The 15,147-nt window shown below is 42.6% G+C and overlaps 1 protein-coding gene and 1 long non-coding RNA gene across 2 annotated transcripts in view; one reads left to right on the forward strand and one right to left on the reverse strand.

The window, feature by feature from the left end:
• Positions 1-15,147, forward strand: part of RAB30 (RAB30, member RAS oncogene family) — a 171,511-nt gene that overhangs the window by 77,860 nt on the left and 78,504 nt on the right. The window contains exon 2 of the mRNA XM_085623233.1: positions 11,511-11,611. Coding sequence (XP_085479359.1) covers positions 11,519-11,611 — 93 coding nt within the window. The 5' untranslated portion in view covers positions 11,511-11,518. The remainder of the gene's footprint in view (positions 1-11,510; positions 11,612-15,147) is intronic.
• The window catches only part of LOC146805887 (uncharacterized), a 280,965-nt gene that overhangs the window by 46,689 nt on the left and 219,129 nt on the right, over positions 1-15,147 (reverse strand). The window lies entirely within an intron of this gene.

Consider the following 15,147-nt stretch of genomic DNA (forward strand, 5'->3'; position numbering starts at 1 on the left):
AGGGCTCGGGCGGCATGTAGCAGGTGTCTGGCGGGTTGGTGGAAATTCAGGCGGTGGTTGATGTATACAGGGACTTGCAGGTGTGTGGGGAGCCAGTGGGGGTTCCTGAGGTGGGGGTGATGCCGGTCCGTTTAGGGAGATTGAGGGTGTGTTCTGAGTGGTCTGGATCCTCTTGATAAGTTGGGCGGTAATACTGGTGTAGAGCGCATTTCCATAGTTTAGCCAGCTGGTGATATGGGCCTGGTTGATGGTCTTTCTGGTTTTGGCAGGGATCCATCTGAAGATTTTCCGGAGCATGCAGAGGGTGTGGAAGCAGCAGGAGGTGACTGTGTTAATTTGGCAGTTGATGGGGGGGGTGTTTTGTCAAGGATTATACTTGGGTATCAGGCGTGGTCTGTGGCTGTTGGTCCAAGCTCGGGGGCCACCAGGTGTTGTCCCACGAGGAGACGTTCATCCAGAAGATCAGCACTTCCGTCTTGTCTATGTTGAGCTTCAGGCAATTGGTCCTCATTTAGGCGGCGACACCCGTCATGGAGTTGCAGAAGTTTGCTCTTGTGGTGGGAGGGTTCATCGGTGAGCGAGAGGATGAGATTGGTGCCGTTTCCGTAGGCTATAACGTTGAATCCGTGAGTTCTGAGGAGGTCAATGAGGGGTGTCATGTAGGTGTTAAACAGGGTGGGGCCGATACTTTAGGTATGCCGCAGATGATACTCTTAGGTTCTAGAGTGAAGGATGGTAGGCTTATTCTTTGAGTTTGTTCTGTGAGGCTAGATGTGCCCCCCCTGGACACCGATCAGGGAGTCTGTGGATGAGGGTGGGGTGGGCTACGGTTTTGAATGCAAGTGAGAGACCAAGAAGGATGAGGGCTGCTGTTTCATCCCGGTCGAGGATGGAGTTGATGTCGCTGACGGCTAGAAAGGCGGTCTCAGTGCTGTGGTCAGCGGTGAAGATGGATTTGGCGGCTTTATTCTTTTCCAGATGCCTGGTGAGCTGGTGGTTGAAGTCCTTCTCGAGGAGTTTGGCGCTGGAAGTAGTCCGACAGGGTGTTGCAGAGTTCTTGGGAGGGGCGGACCGTGTTATCTGTGCATGACAGGCAGGAGAACTCTCTAACGATGTTGAATAATTCCTTGGTGTGATTGGCGCTTGTTTCAGTGTGGTCTGTGAGGGCATTTCCCATATTGAGAAAGATTGGAAATTTACGCTTAACAAGGGTAGAAATAAATCTTCTTCCACAGTTGGGAAAAAAGTGGTTGGAGGGAAAGTGAACTTGTAAATTCTCAACAGATTTTCGCATGGAATGTACACTAAATGCAGTCCACAAATATTTTCTAGGCATTCGATTTCATGGCCTACTTCTATAAGTCATTGGGAATTCATAAAAGCTGTAAGTCTGCACTAATGCAAAGGCATATACCATGGGCACACTTTTCTGACTCTATTTAAGAATAGGTCTTGAGTTAACAAAGACCTTTTCTTTTTACAGCATTCAAGTTTAGTTTGCCAGGAACTACAGTGGCAATGTGTGCTTTTCGAGACCAAAAAAATATTATTGCTTTTTGCCAATGTTTGTTATATTGATAATCGCCTGGCAGCTCCCACAAAAAAAGTTTTTGTGAATACTAGAAGGCATCAACACATTTTAGTATATGATGCTTCAAAAAATGGTATCTAAACTCTCACAATATTTTAGCAAAACGTTTTCTTCCTAGTTTCATTTTTTGTGAGCATTATACATAACGTTATATTAAACTTTGCAGAGGTGTGAACACATTTTTATACCGGTACCACTCTTAGCAGTGCAGTCTGAGTGTACAATTTTCTTGGAGCCCTCACCCTAATAATGGCTGCTTTGCATTAATGAACCATAAATATAAATTCGAATAGCATTAACATATGGACACAAATATCACCTTAACCCCTTGCCTACTCATGACGGAGCCACTCCGTCATGAGCCACGGGCGCCTTGTGCTCATGACGGAGTGGTTCTGTCATGCTGCGGCCGTTGCGGCCGCTCCGCCCACGCGGCACTGATTCCCCGCCTGTGCAGGCGAACAATGCAAGTGGGCGGAGTCGTGACGGAACCACTCCGTCATGAGCACAGCGCGCCCGTGGCTCATGACGGAGTGGTTCCGTCAAGAGCATGGCGGCGCCGCGCTCACCCCGAACCCCCCCAGCGACGCGGCAAAATTCGTGCCGCGGCGAAGGGGTTAACCGCCGACAGTACCTTTCCCTAATCCATAATGTGATACTGTAAACTAGCAGCCAAAGGGTTTGTGCTGCAGAAGTTTGGGCTTACTTGTCCCAAGGTCAAAACAAACATGAACACTTGTTGTCCTTCACCCCAAACAATATGTCCCGGGAGTCTGGCTATGAGAACTCAATACTCCTGGCACTTTATGCCAATGCACTGTATGCCCCTAGTTTCTATGCCTCTACATTCTAATCCATTCTACTCTACGTGACTCTAATTGGCTGAGCACCACTGGACTCTGACTCTACACTCTAACCACTTCACTCTACGCCTCTCTATTCTACTCTGCACCACTCTGCCATATGCCAGTGCACTCTACCCCTCTCTACTGTGCACCACATCACCACTGTACTGTGCACCACTCTGCTCTAGTGCACTCTTTTCCACTGCACTCTATGCACCGCTCAACTCTACGACTCTCTATTGCACTCTACTGCACTCCTCACCTCTACTCTGCATCACTCCACTCTGCCCCTCTCTAATCTATTCTGCACCACTGCCCTCCAGCCACTCCACTGCACTCCCTGCCACGCTACTCCACTCTACACTATTGGACTCTACGCCACTCACTGCAATCTACTCTGCACCACTCTACGTCACTGCACTCTGTCAATGGACTCCACCACTTTACTAAAAAACAATGCACTATACGCCAATCTACTCTGCACCACTGTACTTTACATCTCTTCGCTCTAGTCCACGCTACTACACTCCACGATACTCCACTCTATGACTCTCTACACCATTAAACTCTACTCCACTCTAGCACTCTACTCCACTCTATGCCACACTACTCTACAGCACTACGTCTAAGACACTACTCGACTCTTGGACACTCTACTCAACTCCCTCCACGGCACTCCACTCTATGCCACTCGACTCTACAACACTCTACTCAACTCTATGCCATTACACACTGCCACACTACTCCACTTTGTTCCACTCCACTCCACTCTACGACAATCTATTCTGTTCTACATCACTGTACTATACAACACTCTTCTCCTCTTCACTCTGCTGTACACCACTCCACGACACTCTGTGCCACTCAACAACACTCTACTCACTCTGACACTCTACTCCACTCCATGCCATTCAACTCTGCTCCATTCTACCCTCTACTACTCCTTGACACTCGACACCACTCCACTCTATACACTCAATTTTACTTTACGACACTCCACTCTCCTTTACCCCACTAACATTTAGCCATGCTGAACATCAGTCATGCTTGGGTACAACATGGCTAAGATACAATAGCAAAGCCGATATCTCTCTTATAGACGAGCCCTATTGGATGTGCAAATGCTTGTTGCAGCTAGCGCCTGTTGCCTGGCTCTGCAACCGCGAGACTTTCTGCAAAATGTCAGTGACCAGTTTCTACAGCTGGAGCGACTCTTTAAAGCACACACCCTACACATGACTCTTGCTTTGTTTATCTCGATACATTTCGAAAAATCTTGGAGTTATGCTCAACTCAATTTTTTTGCACCAGAGTTTTAAACACTAAGCTTCAGAAAGAATTGTCTTAGGGCGGGGAGCTCTTTGTTGAAGGCAAAGCTATATTTTAGTAATAAATAGAGGGGGTTCCTCCGTGATTGCATGAATTTCTCAGAATTACAAGCTTTTAGTGTAAAGGGGTAATAACCCTCACAGAAGAGACAGAGTATAGTATGTAGCGTTTAGCTAGATCAAGCAGAACACACATTAATCAATACTTTAATGACTCTTTCCATAGCACACCACAAAAGCTGAATTATTTGTAGGCACTTCACTAGTAGGTGTCATTATTATCCTCCTCGATAGTGTTTGTTTAATGAAGCGTTCCTACACGAATGAAAGCCTACGTTGGCCCCTCTGGGATTCGAACCCATAACTGCCTGCAGCCCACTTGGCAGGTGCTCAGTCTGCTGATGGGTGAGTACAAACTTTGCTTCTAAATTAGTACTTCAAGCTGTTTACTTAGTTTTACTGAAATCACGTGCAGGCATTCTTGCATGATTATGCCATAGTGATGGGACTTCAGTGTGCCAGTGCAATCTGTATTACTTGCCCTTGAAATGTAAGCGTTTTCTTAGATGATTTTATAAATGAAAATCTATATTTTTAAATAATTTTCTTCTTAGATGCATATGAAAGGATAATGATTGATGTGAAGTTATTCATTAAAAACGCATTCAGTTTTCCTAGAGCTCTCATTTAAAACAGGACACTTTGTAGATACTGTGTAGGAAAATGCTTAGTTTATATTTGTCGTTTGCTAGACAGAGAGGCCTTAAATATCAAGTTATCGCTTTTGCTTATAGTGATTTTCACTATAATCCCAAACATTGATTTGTTTCAAAGACAGAGCCATATTTCTTCAAAATGGCCGCAGCCCGGGGAATTACCATTCGGAGCGCCGCAGAGCCAATCACGTGACCACGGTAACTGCTCTGACATTTCACTCGTCTCTCTTGCAAAATATTATTGAATTCAGATGACTCAAGCTGGCTTTACTTCAAACTGGAACATAATCGGAAAGCTGGCAAAGGAGGCGTGAGGAACTGCTGCTTGGACGTGGCAGCAATCTGTGTGACAAAGCGCTTCTGACTCACGCCCTGCTCATTGCCTGCACTCCCTCTAGCAGCCATTGCTGAGGCAAATCGATGCTGACAACTACTCGGTGAAACCGCATTGCATTGCCTTTAATGCTAGCAGCAGTCTAGTGTGACATGCCCCCTCTGACTCATACCTGGTGAAACGGCAGATCATTTATCTTCAGCAGGACCTAAAGTGACGGTCCCTTTCTGACTCCTATTCGGGGAAAACAGCAGCACATTGCCTTAATCCCAGCAGCGATCTGCTGTGGCGTAGCATTCCTAGGTGTGTGCTAAATTCGCATCATTTATTTTTGCGTAAGTACGCAAAATTTCTGAAAAATGAAATTACACAAAATTCAAATCTGGCATTTAGCGCTGTATTTTAGTGCCAGTGCGTCTGTGAGCATCTTGGGTGCAAGGGAATATTTTGCACTAAAGAATCATAAAAAGTAAAAGTCGCAAACACTAGATGCTTGCTTCCCGTTCATTCGCATTCTGTTTGTTTACGTTGTGCCCAGGCTTCTGCAATAGAATTTTAACCTGAAAAGACTTGCAATCATTCAGTATGACTTAATAAACTGTTTTGAGGGCTTTGTTGTAGTAGGCATAACACGAAATGTCAGAAATTGCTGGATATTACACCGGTGTTATGTTATGTGAATTTGTAGAGCGTGGTAAATTACCCGTGAGAGTATCCAGGCGCTGTGTAGGGCAGGCCTGATGGGGAGGAGAAGGTCATGCCTGTTTCATCTTGAAGAGCCATGTCTTGAGGTTCCTTTAGAAGTCCATGAGGGAGGGGGAGGTTCCCGAGGTTGTTCGGGAGGTCATTCCATGTCTTGGCAGCCAGGTATGAGAAGTCACGTCCTCTGCTTCTGGTCTTATTGATGCGAGGGGGGTGTGCTCTCGGCTGGGATACTGATCACGGGTGTCTTGTGGGTTGGAAGAAGTTGAAGAGTGGTTGAGGTAAGCTGGACCGGTGTTGTGGAGAGCTTTGTATTTTATATGTGCACAAAGTTTCTACCCCGAATAAATGAAAGGCTGTATTCAGGACGGAGTCATCTGGCTAAGCACCTGCATATAAATGGAGACAGAAACCCACAACCAATCATCATACCTATTACACATCATATTAAAGTATTACACCGTATTTCAAGATCCAAAGGTCACTAAACACTCACCAATATGTGAGTACTTATTTAGCATCCTGTCTCTGCTGATGCACCACAATCCTTCTTTAATTGGCCTTTGATAAATTCAAGGAAGCAGAGAACATACTCTTAGACTAACGGTACAACCCCGTAGTAGATCGAGAACTGTACCACATATGCCAGTGGATGAAGCAACAGTGCGTTGCCTTTTTTCAGGAGCAGTATGTGTGGCCGATCCCTTCTGATTGGTTCTCTAAACAAAGCGCATTGCCTTTACTCTCGCAGCAGTGCGCTGTGGCTTATCAATTGTGAGTCACACCTCGTGAAATAACTGTACATTGCATGTACTCCAGCAGCAATTTGGATAAAATATACCCATTCTAACTCCTACAGGATAAAGATGCAGGGTATCGGCTTGTCGCACCTGGCCTATACTATGGCCATATCATAATACAATTGTATGTGCTGTATTTGTGCAGAAAGGTTTCTGTGCATTCTATTTATGCATTTTTAGTACATACATTATGTCTGAGTTAAAGCATGTGCTTCTCACAGCAAAGGTCCCTAACAGATGTAGTCAGTTACTGCCAGCTGGTACAAAGTTGTGCTGTCTGCAGCTCATGCACTAACTTTGAGATTATTTGAGTAAATATACGCACTGAAGATAAGACCAAATATTCCACAAACCTCTTTGGCGTGCAGAAAATGGGACCATGATATAGCCCATCGAAAAATAACTGCAACTGCATTTACTCCTGCTGTAATCTGTTGGGACAGATCCCTTCCGACTTGTGTGCAGTGCACAGGACCACGATTTCTATTGAATATTAGCCATGTGCTGTGGCTTATGTCTTCTTACTCAAACCTGGTGAAATAACCTAGCTTTGCCTTTATTCTAGCTTTAGTGTTCTGTGACACATTGTTTTTTTCCCCTTTTCAGTAAAACTGTTTTTTTCCCCTTTTCAGTAAAACTGTGTATTCCCATTGTTCTAGGCAAAGCCTGTGCTCACGAATCCCTTCTGACCTATACTCCTTCAACTGCACACTTCTGTAGAACAGGAGTTTGCTATTAACCAGACTCATAATAATAATTCTAATAAAAAAGGGAAATACAAAACAAATTTGTGTGCGTCATATCTTCCACAAATATCAGCCCATTCTATCTATTGGAAACCAGAGTTGTGTGTAAACTGTAAACCTGATAGATGAAAAGAAGACTAACATTCTGTGTTAATGATGGAAGAAGACACAGCTTTTTTGTCCTGATATTACATCAGTTAAACTTATAATTGTATATAGAATTTGTAATGAGTCATGACAGAATGTACGTGATGACAGGATCAGTGAACTGACTCGCAATAATTATAAGAGTATCATTGAGAAAAAAAGAATAAACTGGAATGTAATGGTTACAACCAAGAATGAATTAAGATACAAGGAAGAGAAGAAGAATATTTTGAGAAGGCAAAAGAAAGTAAGAAGGGGTTGACAAGGAGGTCTTTATCACAAACTGTTTATCAGAGATTCAAAATGTATAATTTCTATCAGCTGATGTTATGTCCACTAGGTGCTAGAAATGAATGAAAAATGAATTGTAATCACCAACATTTTTATCGTCATGTATGTGGTTTGAGGCAACAAAAATAAATTAAAAATCCGTGATCAGACATCAATACTATATAGAATATAACATAACTATAATACTCGCTTATGGTTTTAACTTCACGGAGGTTTGTATGTTTATAGACGTAGATCTAGGCTGTTTCAAAATGTAGTTCTTTGCAGGTTCTTGAAGTGGACGGACAGAGTAGACCGTATCGCCACTACATATGCAAGCTACCCCTGCTCACTAGACTTGTGTTCTAAATTGCCTACTTTTTTCCCAATTGCGACGTATCCTTTTGGAAGCTAAAAGAATCATGCAATCTAGTACAGTCTTACTTCTTTCCTTTGTGTCTCAGTGGTACTGATTCAATGCCAAAACCTAGCTAGAAAGGGCAAATAATAAGTGGTTGATTGGAAATTTCTTAAATGTCTCACTCAACTTTACTCCAAAAGGTTTAGCTTCATCACATATATACATCATATTTAATAACATGCCTTAGAAGGGGGGGAAGGGGGTTCACCACCATGGTTCTTCCAAGACAATATTATTATTCAAGTGTGGTGTCGCAGTTGTTCAGCTATTTGTACAAGTAGGAAGTCCTGTGTACTTTCTTTCTAACTAGTCTAAGCTGAATAGTACAATTTGGGAATGGGTTTGTAGTTGTTTGCCGTGATACCATGTAGGTCCAACTTAGACAGATTGTACTTCTGTAGGTGTGCAAACAAGAGTGCTTGGGCATCACTATACAAGTCGCCCTCTATTACTATGCCAGTTTCTATCCAGGCAGGCAAAATAATAGCATAATTAATTACCTTAAACATCCTTTTATGTCGGAGTGGAACTGCCAACATGTTCCTTTGTTTAATTTTAGACTTTCTGCCTAAAATATTAAGTCCTGAATTATCTGATAGTAGGCATTCAGCTGTTTGCTTCTAATCATCAGCAAAGATATGAATGGTGCTGGGTGGAGCCAGTTTTTAATGTCGAGCCATTGAAGGGGAGTTTTTGGATAATTAGTATTAGGCAGACACCATATACCATTGCATCCCAAGTTGGTAGTTTGGTAATAGCAAAGTTGGCTGTTTAATGCCACCTTGGTCGATCTTAATTTAGATAGAGCAATTTGTGACCTCTTCCTTTTCTAAATTAAGTAGACGATCGACCATTTTGAAGAAGGATAAAAAGAGCCTCTGGAGAAACCTAAATAATATTTGCTTTACAATTGGGCTAATAATAATTGTTGTTGCCTCAAACCGCCTACAGGAGGATAAAAATGTTGGTGACTCCAATTAAGCTATATCCAATATTTAAGTGATATATCTGCATCAATAGACATGGTGTCATAAATACGATTTGCAAACACCATTCTTAGGTTCAAAAATGATAATTTTTACCATTCTAGACCTGTTGTGTCGGCCTCTGACTTTATAGAATCGATTCTCTGAGACATTGTTTCTGACTTGTGGGTATTGATACAATAGCCTTTTGCATCAGGTGCATTCCTTTGTTTTGAGATCTACATTTCCTTTCTTTAGTTCCTTGGAGTATCAAGGAGCTCCTTTTTTTCTCTTAATTATTTTCTCCTTCAGAGGTGTGAAAGTATAATTTCAGACACTTCATTCTAGTTAGTGGTTGCATTATATACATCGTGGTCGTCAGCATGGCAAGGAAGGGTAGTCCAGATGCAAGAGATGAGGTTAGTGAAATATATGTTCTTAGTGTTCCAAATCTTTGTAGATCTTTTCAGTTTGGTGGTTTGGAGTGAATTTGAAAGGTAATTGACCTTGAAGTCCTCCACAAATATGTTGTTGTAGGAGAGGTGATATGATGCATATATTGTTGTATAACTGCATTGTATTGCTTTGTATTGGAGCAGGTGCTTCAATTTTCAGCAGTTACTCAGCGCCTTTTCGGAACTGGGTAGTGGGAAGGGTGTTGAATGTAGTATGTCCTGTCTGAGAGATGTTGGTTAAGGCATTGGAATTTTGAAGACTTGCAACAAATTTGGTGCAGTGTGTTTGTTGTAGTACATACTCTTGTAGTGGTGCCAAGAGTGTCCGTATGCAGTCGCTGTCATGTATACCAATTCAGCAATTTTTAAGGATTAAACTCAGTCATTTGTGTTCATAGTGATGGGAAGATCCAGGTTTTTAATGTTTTCCGGAATTGGAGGCTATTCGTCAATAGTCCTTCTTATGGCAGGCATTCCAGAATTTTGATGTCCAGACAGAAAAGAAGCTTCCATCAGTTAGTCTTTCTGAATTTGAGGTACCATCAGTTAAGTGACAGGTCTTGAGTGTAGATATCTTGTTTGATGATTTGAGTGAAGTTTTTGTTGTAACATCGGTAGATTGAAGAGCTGTCAGTGACGTCCTTGGTTTTTTATATTGCTCGTTGAATTAATCAAGGTGCTCTTAATTAGAGCCCGTTTTGGTACTCCAGGTGGAACATTATGCAGGAGTCCCAGGTATGGTACAATTCTTCCAGGTATGGCCGGAATGGGCACAGATTAAAGGAGGTATCTCCCTGCAACTGTTACATCTTGATGCTTCTGGGAGGCGTTGAGACATTGCCCTGAGTTCCACAATCAGCCGTTGAAACTTGAGGAATAATGGAATTTGTAAACTTGCATATACAGACGGGTGTAGTCACACAGTGCATCCAGGGGGCAACATCGCTTTAAAAAAAAAAAATACTTTTTATATTTGTTTTCCAATTACCTGATGTGGCGGTGCCTGGTGCAGATATTGACCATGCACCATGATGTAATTTGGGCTCACAAACCTTGCAGCAGTTAAGTGAACTTTCACAATTTTTTTATTAGCTTTTGACCAACAGTCATTGCATTGGAATGATAATGATAAAAATTTGTTTACAGAACAGTTGTGTCAGGGTAGGGAAGATGTAACTAAAATGAAGGATGGCATATTTGCCAGAGGTAGAATGAGGAATTCTAGAGACGAGCTCGATCATCAGGTGGCTCGATGTATGTGAGGTTTGTGGCTCTTCCCTTTGGTGGTTGCTGATCTCTGTGTGATGAAATACTACCTTCTCTGCTTACTTATTGTCCTGATTCACGAGTCATTGTATTGTTTCTAAAACTTTTTAGATTTTTGAAAGCATTCCAGTTTTCTAGGATAGCAACGCAATCTGTAGACGACTCCTCAGATGTTTGATATTTTCAGCATCCGGAATGTTTGAGATTTTCAACATCTGAAGCTATAGAGTATGGATGTATTGTATGCAGAGCGTTGATGACACTCTTGAAGGGCGATATTCTATTTTTTCACGGTTAACTATTTTCCCCCTGTTGAGAAACCCTTTCCCCTAAAACACTGTAAATTATGAGGATGTGTGTTCCCCATTTTCAGCTTGGGAATATATAAATAACCAAATATTATCACTGTCCAGTACTGAGTAGATGCACTTCTTGAATTTTAAAGAAGAGTACCTGCACTTCTGTAATACATTTTAATTGGAGGAGACCGGCACTTCTCAGGAGCAAACAATACTCTAAGTAATAAGTGCCTGCACTTTGGTTTTTCCATTTAAAGCTTTGTAAGTAGCCACATATTGTCGGGATAGTTAAAGAAACAAACGATGCCTTGAATATTTGCAAAGATCTGAAAAAGAGACAGAATGAGCAGTGGCTGGCTTGATAATACACTCCAACCAATAGCAGAGGTTGTAGCTATCACTGCCAACGCTACACAATTTGCAAAGACTGACCTTCGCTCTGTTTACCTGTAAGTATAAAGAGCACACGAATGACACATTCGCTTCTCCGGTTTCAGTTTTACCCGGAACGTTTCACCGGGGCTTCTGCAGGCCACACAGGGAATTGTTGCTTATCACAGCTTCAAAGAAGGCTTACTCCGGATCGAAACCTTCAGCTTCATACTGTCCTCTTGTTCTCTTTCAGCCGTGTAAATGAGTATGGAAGATTATGATTTCCTGTTCAAGATTGTTTTAATTGGAAATGCTGGTGTGGGGAAGACCTGCTTAGTACGGCGCTTTACTCAGGTAAGAGATACTTTCATCATGTGCCCCACTTTTAAAGAGACTCCAACTTTTGTGCAATTGTTGTGATTATTTGAAGTTTTGTAGTGCCAATTTACCACTATTGCCAAGGTGAAGAGAGGGTGTGTGCCTTGTGCCCCATTTCAGTTCTTCTCAAGGATTCACAGCACAAATGAAGGGTTTTAGGGCTGGCTGAAATTTTAATTACAAGAGCAAAATTTGTGTTATTCCTGAATTTCTCAAAAATGATACATTTTGCATTAACATGTTTTATGTGACTTTGTCCAGTGGGAGACTGGTTCGTGCAAAAATTCTCTTGTGACTTCTGTATGCTGAGTAGGTCCTTACTAGGATCTTGTGTGCCTATTTTCATGCAAACAACAATTCACAATGAAAGTGTAATTTCGTTCACTGTCCTTGAAATTTCATGAGGAAACAATTACACAATTTCAATCAGCCCTAGTTTGGCTCACAGAGGTCTTGCTCTGCATCACTAGTGTTTTATCTGTCACCAAACAGGAAGTATATGGTTAATTTCTGATGAACACTTTATATGGGGTAGAGGTTCGAGGCACGAATACATTTTCGTTATGTGTCGTGCACTTTTGGTAAAGCAGTAGTGTTGTCTCCTAGAAAGAAGGTTTACTCAACATAGTAACCCCTGATATGGACTCGCACTTAATGAGAAAGGAGCAGTCATCAGTAATATACCCAACTTATTTTCATGCTTTGGTGGTAGATGCATTATGTAGACTGGTGCAATGCCTCCCTAGTGTCTTCGCATTGATTCCTTGTGTCTCCTCAGACACTATCCCAGTGTCTCCAAGGCCTTCCTAATGTTTCTGACTTCCCAAAGTCTTACACTTTCTCCACAGTGCTTCCAGTGCCTTTCGTGTACTGTTAGTGTCTTCATGCATCTCTCCACTGTCTCCCCAAATTCTTTGTGTGTTTCTCAGGTGATTCCCTGAAACTGCACAACTATCTTCACGTCTATCCTACTGTCATCTTATAATTTTGTGTCTTCCATGTGTTGTCCTGTGCCCAATCCATGTGTATACCAGATGTTGATGTTATTCAGCTTAATGTTACTTCTTGACCTTTGATGGTTAATAGGTCAAGTGTGGATTGTGTTGCTCATTGCTCTCATGGTCAACCAGTGATACACAGTGCATAGGAATTCTACAAGAGTTGTTTCTGACCCACTAGTTCGAATAGTGGAGAACAAGAAGGAGGCACACACTTTAGTCAGTACATTGTAAAATTCCAGTGAGCAGTCTCTCCTAAGCAATAATAACAGTTTTTACTGGATCTCAGAGAGAAGGAACAATAACAAGTTAGCTGGCAAAAAACTTCTATCAAATGCCACTTTTTACTCCCAAAAGAGCTTTGTCTCCAGGGTTTGATGGGCATCTTGAAGGATACTCTGTGATAAGATAAATACAGTTGGATGGGTGGCAGTGAACTGAGAAGTGACGATGGAGGCTTGCATAAAAAGAAGGGCTGGCTTGGCTGGGAAGAGGTTTATATGAAGAGACATGATGTAGTGGGCTAAAGGAACAGTTGCCAGTGGAACTGAAGACCAGAAATGCGCATGCTGTATTATTGATAGGGGTGTTGTTCAGTTCAGTTCAGTTCAGTAGCACATAAAAGTACAGTGTGCTCTTTGCCTTTTAATGTGAGAGGAATCATTTCCAGATTCTTGCTCCTGTCCTTTGTTCTCCCCCCTCCCAACCCCATGGTTGGGATTCCTTAAAGGGAAAATAAAGTTTGTTTTGGTTAGAAGAAATCTATATGAAGCACTACATGTTTGCAATGATTCCTTGTTTGTGAGAGTGCATGTTGAATACTAATGTGCAGAAATGAATATGCATCTTTACTGGTGTTCTATCAATATGCATATTTGAATCCTTAAAATACGTTTATGTATACAAATGGTTTGCAGTATACCTTGGCAGTTGTTGTCGGTTGTACAATGGGTGGTAGCATTGTTCCCTCAAACCAGCATATTGAGTTGTCAGTGCTACCGCTTTAGTGATGAGATCTCTATGTAGTTGCCATTGACTGTGTTGAATTAGCTGCTAGCCAAATTCTAATACGTTTCACTTTGAGAAGCCATTTTAGCGCATTGTATTACCTTGTTTGTAGAACAAAGGGCTAAATTATATTTTTGATGACCTAATTAAGGCTGCAATTGCACTGCAGCATTCTAGAGCCCAATGTTATTAGCCTTAATAATTGGGTATGAGTGATCTATGGCTACACCCCGGCAACATCCAAAAAAGGTCTCTAAATCTCCTCTAAAGTTACTATATTTTTTCCAGTCATCGTATTACTCTTGTCTCTCCTTCCTCATAACCTATTTCCCATTTTCTGGTTCTCCAGCGCCGCATGGTCATGCAAATGGCACAAGCGCTGTGCAAATATAATCACTCCACTGCAAATAAAAATACAAAAGTAAAAAACATTGTCATTTTCAACTGCTAGAGCTCTAACTTTCACAAATGCGAGACCGATTGCATTGCTAATGCTTGTTTGAGGTATCCTTCGGTTAGACGACTAAGACCCTGAATCAAGTCTACTCTACCACAGTTCTGCTGCTGTGAAATTCACTTCTTTTATCAACCTGATGGGCCACATTTCTGCGGTACATTTTGAAAGCCTTTTTTAATAGCCATTTTACTTTGATTAAAAGTCTTTTACCCATTACTTTTATTGTATTTTCTATTATGCAGCTAGTTTTGTTGTTGAACTGCTTTTTTTTAACCACGTTTGCCCTTTTAACAAATATCTGAAGTCAATAAGTAGCAACCATATTCAAACTACGTATTAAAAACAAGCAGTTGCTGCAGCAGGAGGAATATGGGTCGTGCATGCTGGAGGCGTTGGATCAGTATTTGTCCATTAACGTGGGCTCTGTCCCTGAAGCCGCCTCTGTGTGGGAGGCGCTTAAATCGACGCTTTGCGGGGTGGACATCTCGTATTGTGCCATGGCGCAAGAGGGAAAGGGCCTTACAGGCGGAAGCTGAGATTGCCGCCCTGGAGAGCCGGAGCACCCCGGAGGGTGGAGGCCGGGCCCGTCGTCGGCTCCTGTTCGCGCAACAGAGCTATGCCTCGATGTTAATGGAGGAGGCTCGTCAGGCATGGTTGGCAACTCGTAGTCTGGTTTATCACTGGGGGGGGATAAGTCGGGCCGGATGCTCCATAGGCTGTGTCAGGGCATGAATCATTCGCGGGGGCTCCCGGGGCTAGTGGATGCAGCTGGTGGACCCATCTCGGATCCTAGTGTGCTGGCGGAGAGTTTCACGGGGTACTACGCAGACCTCTATGGTCCGCAGGAGGTCCTATCGGAAGAGATGATAGAGCAGTTCCTGGCGGACATTCCTCCCCGGGCCCTCCCGGATTCAGTACGAGAGGAGTTAGAACTCCCACTAACGGTTGAAGAGCTGGGGGAGGCGTTGGGTGGTCTCAACTCTGGGAAAGCGACGGGCCCGAACGGATTCCCCGCTGAATTCTTTCAGAAACATTTCTTGCAGCTCGGT

The sequence above is a fragment of the Triturus cristatus genome, chromosome 8, assembly GCF_964204655.1.
Source record: "Triturus cristatus chromosome 8, aTriCri1.1, whole genome shotgun sequence".
NCBI lineage: Eukaryota > Metazoa > Chordata > Amphibia > Caudata > Salamandridae > Triturus > Triturus cristatus.